Raw genomic sequence first — 6,000 nt, 5'->3', positions numbered from 1 at the left:
AATAAAATATAATAATTTAATCCCTGCTTTGGATAAAACATGAGACGAAAGAATGTGTTTATTTATTCCAAATAAATCTGATGATTCAATAACAACATTAGTGAGCGAGTCGGATTTTAACGCCGCCTTTAACATTATTCCAGTTATATCACGGCGTGTCAGCTTAATGTGGGAGGGAAGCCCGAAGTTGATGCAGGTCTCAGACCTTTACCACTTCGGTGAAACCCACGATTACGGGTATGGTGCCGAAGAATTTTGAAACATAATCGGGGCGAGCCGGGATTCGAACCCACAATCATACGTTTCTGGCGTGCCCAAGGGACGCAACTCTGCCAACGAATCGCGGCGCCTTAGACGACTGGGCCCCCCTTGTGGTCTTAAATTTTCAAACTAAGCAGTTTTCTTTTTGTGATATGCATTATTAAAGTAAACTTGCCTCTCGTGCAACTTTATCTAACATGTCTCGTGTCAAATGTTCTTTCAATGAAATATGAGCTGGATTTGGATTGAATCCGAACATGTAAGCTCAGAAATAATACATATAATTTTAAATATTTCTGCACTTATTGATAACAAACAGATGTTAAGCTAAAAAAACAGCTATTCAAATGCCAGAATTGACTGAAAATTATAGGGACACACTGCAAATATCAGTAATGTCTGTCATGTTTTACCCATGGTGTAATACTGAGACATCAGGGATATTAAGAAGGAACACGCGAGATTCTTTCAGTTTGCCTCATGAGCTACCGCTTCCTTTGCATGTATTCTTCAAACAAAACTACACCTTTTAAAACAAAATCCGAAGCCAGTGCATCACCGGTCGAATTAAAGGACCGGACACATATGACCACTCATTAGGGATCTGGGGTCAAAAAGGTGTGTTAGAGCAAACACTCTTTGAACAGCGTCAACTACGAGACTCCCGTCCTCGACTGAGAGATGCAAACAACGGCAAACAATTAATACATGCAATTAATAATATCATCATGAAAATGCAAGCATCTTAAAATCATATTTTATTATAACTGAAAAAAATATTATTTCGTATTATAAGACACCGCCAACATGTTCTGTTGATGTTACACCTAGTCCTTCCTTTTGCTTATCCATTCAGTACCACCACTCGACACCTCTTTTTGATACCCACTACTTTTTCGGAGAGTGTACATTAAGCTGACACACAAAAAATGAGCTGACAAGTGAAATGTTGTTAATTGTGGCGTAAATCTGTGCACAAAGACAAGTAATTGTGACAGTTACAACAGATGTATGCAGGATAACAAGCAAACTGGTGATGTTTTATGACTTTAAAATGACTTTTGTCCTAAAGAATTCGGTGAAAGTCATAGCATGAATAATCGAAAAATATGGCAAATCAGATTACTCCCCAAACGATGAAGTAAATAAAAGCGTCGTAGACAACACTAATTAATTAATCAAGTATAAATATTTAAAGAAGGTTATACTGACATACATGCAACATGAACGCCGTGACACAATACTAAGCATATGTATGAATCCTCCTTTTTAGCTGACAAATACACAACTGTCAGAGAGAAAGGCATATTACAAAACTGTGAAACTGTGACAAAGTTATGTTCACGTTCCTATATGTATGTATGTCACATTCATCGATTTATCACTTCAGATGAGGAAAAGGATGAAAACAGTTCAAAATGGTTAACATGTCTAGACTTAGTCTATACGAATAGCTTTGTTATTCCATGTATGGGGTTATTGTGGCTTTTGTTTCATGGCACAAAACAACCACACCCGAAAATTTGGCCAGAAATCAGATAAAACCATAATAGATTCTTTAATTGACATTGGGTTTCTGCTTTGTTTCAAAATCAGACTGGTGTTTAAACTGACTGCCAATGGTTTTGTTTCAATACCACAAAGACAAATCATGATACATCAATTTAACCATAGGAATCCATAAGCAGTATCCGACTTACAATATACAAGCACTATGGTACATATTGCAACAATCGAACACCCTAATCCTGCTCAGAATAGACGTAAATGAACCAGTATCCAATGTTGAAGATAATGAAACTTAGGGGGAATCCAAGTCTTGAAATCTTATCCACACGTCTTGCCTTTACTTTAGAATTGGTTGAAGGGCATTTATTGGTTGGCTGAAAAAAAGAGTAATTGGATATGATATTTCCATTTAAGTGATACATAATACAAATAATAACAAACAAAACTGCACCCTCGAAAGACATGTTACATACGAATTGTAACAATGGGACAGGCATCATTCCGTCCCATACATCAATCGATAGTTTGCATTTGTTTGCATACATATTGTGCACAGTGAATGATCACTCATTTCTTCCTCAATGCTTGGGATTCTTAAAAACAGCTGTTCCAGTAATATGTATAATTTTACTTGAGCAATAGGAAACGTCGCTGTTCTACCAAGATTGTCACTGAACGTTTTCCATGTTTTTTCCACACTTTTTGAGCGTCTTCATTGTCATGTAAATGGGTCGAAATTTGGCATAGGAATTACTTCTTTTGTAAACCATGTCCATGTTCGTGATTGAAAATGTCAATCAAGCTGTTGCTCTCCCGGGCTGTCTGCTTTAGGAAGGTAGAACTGGATAATGTTGTTGTTTATTTCCTGCTCTTTTTTAACTGCATAGTCATGTCACGTGACAGATAGACAAATAGGCAGTTTATATTTTGATTACATAAGATATGCGAAGATAAAATGCGTCTTGTGTTCAATAAAAGGATAACATTACCCATGTGTTTATTCGCAGCTTGCCGTCAGTCACATAGCTCTAATATTGCTCCAAATGCTGACATCAAAAACAAAAAAATATACGCTCGACAAAGAGACCAGTATTTAGTAAACAATAATGATGTGCAATAACTATTAAAGTACTGTTGCCAACCTTTGTGTTCAACGACTGGCATGTCATAACCATGTGCTTGATGCGGTCTAGGAACAGCGGTGGTGTGAGTATGAGTGAGTGAGTTAAAGTTTAACGTCACAACGGCATTATTTCAGCCATATAGCGACAAGATAGAGATGATACATACACAGTTTGTACATTAATACAAAGATCATAAATACAATTTATCAAACATATTTTTGGCATAACAATATCATATATACAGTTTTAAAACACGGCCAACAGAAACCAAAGCTGGGCCACCTCACTGGGGATCATGGGAACTTACAGTACCTCGGCCTCCTGCCTGATTCCCCTGATGGATTTACGTCATCATTTTAGCTACTGATGATTGTGCACAATGCTAGCCAATATTAAATTCGGCTTGATTTTCATTATCTGTAATTCAATTTGCCACAAAGGGCAGGATTTGGAAGATGCCATTGTTGCCACCGCTGTTTGAACACTTCACATGGCAGGACTTGGATCCATGCCGAAACGATTGGCAGGTTTAGCACCGGAGTTGATTGGGGATATACAACTGACTGTTGGACAAGTTCTTTGACAATTTGTTCTTCGGTCATGTCGGACAGGTAGCGTGCCCTTACACGAGTTCAGTGTCTTGTGCTCAGAAACAGCAACCTTGATGTTGACAAACTCTTTTAAATTTGAACCGGAACGAAGTTAAGTGACATTTGAAACCTCTCCGCAGATACCAGCGATACCTTTGGAGATTGCAAAAGGATTAAGTTTGATTGGTTCTTTGTTACATGCTTCAGTTACTGAAAAACGTAGTCAATAGTCAGATCGAATGGATGTATTCTCGTCAGACGAGGTATTGCCCGAAACTATGAGCCACCGCCTTCTGGGCATAGGGCTCTAAGCGGGTTTATAGATTCATACATACTGATTCTATAGAGATTTAGAATTTATTTATTTTTAGATACCGAAAGAAGATGGAAGAAACATACCTTGGACATGTGATCATTTCGGAAGGTCTGAAAGTAGATCCATCAAAGAAAGGTGCAGTCAGAGCAGCAGGGTGTAAAAGCACACAGAGGGACTTACAAATGTAATACACATGTTCGTCCCACAGCTGTCAGATATCAAAGAAGGTTTGTTCGGCGATCCGCTGTGTCCTGTGTAAGGTGATATTCCTCCTGTTTCTTCTGTTCAACTCATTAAGCCTATCACTCACGTTTCGTGCCTGAGGCGACTTCAGTCCCCCAGGAGAGATTCATGAGAGAGCGACATCTCACTGTCAGCCCAGGGTATGCCAACTTAGTGCACTCGGAAGCTTATCAAAAGGTAATCAGCAGTAGATCTCAAGATCTGTCATTTGAGTATTTTATCATGATGGGGTTGTTGATCACTTTTCTTTAAAAATTGTCTAAGATGATAATGATTATGAAATGATTCTACAAATGCTTTCTATTATGATAGAACATCTAAAATTTTGATTTCGTGGCAGTTTGCAATTTGTCAAGGTAATCGTTCATCTCATTTTATTTTATATCTGATTATTTTATCAGGGATACTCACTGGCTTAAAATTTTTGATACGCATTCAGCATTTAATCACAAGCCTTGAATTTCCTTGGATTGACCAAACATGAGAGGTTCACTTAAAAGGTCCCTTGTTCTTCCCCCTGATTTAACGTGTGTCCAACCTGGCTCCAACAGTTGTTCATACTCCATAAACTCAGCAAAAAATTATCACTTTGTGACACAAGTATGGAATTAAGCACACAGTTCGTATGTCCCAAAACAATTTGATTCAAGACGGGACTAGAACCAGATTGAACCACCTCACCCCCCTAATCTCTTAAGAGCTATGTTTATTTAAAGTCCAGGTGATAAGGTGGAAAGGTAAAGACAATTACCTCGCAAGGATCCAGATTTAGTTTTACATAGTACTCCTTTCAAGTTAGTAGAGGAGGCCAAATTCCTGTACCTAACAGTCATCTCACATTCTTAACACACATCAAATATCTAAAGCCAAAGTGCCTAAAGGCCCTCGACTTTTTTAAAGTCGTTTCAAATTCCGAGTGGGGAGGGAATCAGACAACCCCTCTTCACTTGTACAGATAATTAATACGCCCCAAACTAGACTATGGATCCATCGTCTGTGGTACACCCTTCAAAAGCAATTTAGAAAAAGTTACACCACCAAGGCCTAAGGCTCTGTCTTTGAGCTTTTTGGACAGTCTGTATGTGGAAGCTGGTAAACCTTCCCTCGAACAACGCCACATTAAACTAGCACTGAAATACATCACAAAATAAATTACATTCCAGTCAATCAAACCCAGCATACAATTGTGTTTTCAACCCTCAATATGAGGAAATTTGTCAAACCTGGTTCCACCACCTGGAATCAAAATTTAACCACACATCTATGCGATCTAAAATATATAAATATTATATCACCCTACCTACTTTGTCTTCTCCTCCCTGGCAGATAGTGAAGCCAGAGGTGAACCTCACTCCTATCCAGCTAAAAAATATTCCGAAACAAACCCTCTGGTATATCAACAAGTATAAGTGGGATAACGCTTTCTCAGCAGACCCGTGAAGATCTGCGGTAGAATAGGTCTTCAACAACACACGCTTGTCGTAAAAGACGACTTTGCTTGTCGTAATTAAGAGGCGACTAACGGGATCGGGTGGTCAGGCTCACTGACTTGGTTTGATGCATGTCATCGATCCTAATTGCATTGATCGATACTCATGTTGTCAATTACTACATTGTCTGGTCCAGACTCGATTATTTACAGACCACCGTCATATAGCTGGAATATTGCTGAGAGCGGCGTTCAACAACAAAAAAGAAACACAACAGTACAGATTCCCGGACGGGACTCAACCCCAAAGTACGAGAATCTGTAATTAACTGAGAAAGTGTTATCCCAAATATAACATTTCTTACATTTGACCACTTTCTAAATGGCATTGTGTGTTCATAGCTTTCGGCCACGGGGGCCGTGCCAACTGACATTTGTCAGAGGGGTATACAAAGTACTTGGTCTAGACTACCAGTTGTCGGACTTCCATTTTTGTGGAAGCCTCGGTGGCTAAGTGTGTGAGTTCGC

At 38.9% G+C, this 6,000-nt stretch overlaps 1 protein-coding gene across 3 annotated transcripts in view; it reads right to left on the bottom strand.

Moving 5' to 3' along the window:
* Positions 1 to 1,004: 1,004 nt before the first annotated feature.
* Positions 1,005 to 6,000, bottom strand: part of LOC124151850 (glycine receptor subunit alpha-2-like) — a 323,326-nt gene continuing 318,330 nt past the window's right edge. For all 3 annotated transcript variants that reach the window (XM_046524516.2, XM_046524514.2, XM_048387298.1), the window contains one exon: positions 1,005 to 2,144. In XM_046524516.2, coding sequence (XP_046380472.1) covers positions 2,004 to 2,144 — 141 coding nt within the window. In that variant the 3' untranslated portion in view covers positions 1,005 to 2,003. The remainder of the gene's footprint in view (positions 2,145 to 6,000) is intronic.

This window comes from Haliotis rufescens, unplaced genomic scaffold, assembly GCF_023055435.1.
Source record: "Haliotis rufescens isolate VD_foot unplaced genomic scaffold, xgHalRufe1.0.p SCAF_7, whole genome shotgun sequence".
Classification (NCBI taxonomy): Eukaryota; Metazoa; Mollusca; class Gastropoda; order Lepetellida; family Haliotidae; genus Haliotis; species Haliotis rufescens.
The sequence above is the reverse complement of the archived record's forward strand: the minus strand, read 5'-3'. Positions and strand labels throughout refer to the sequence as shown.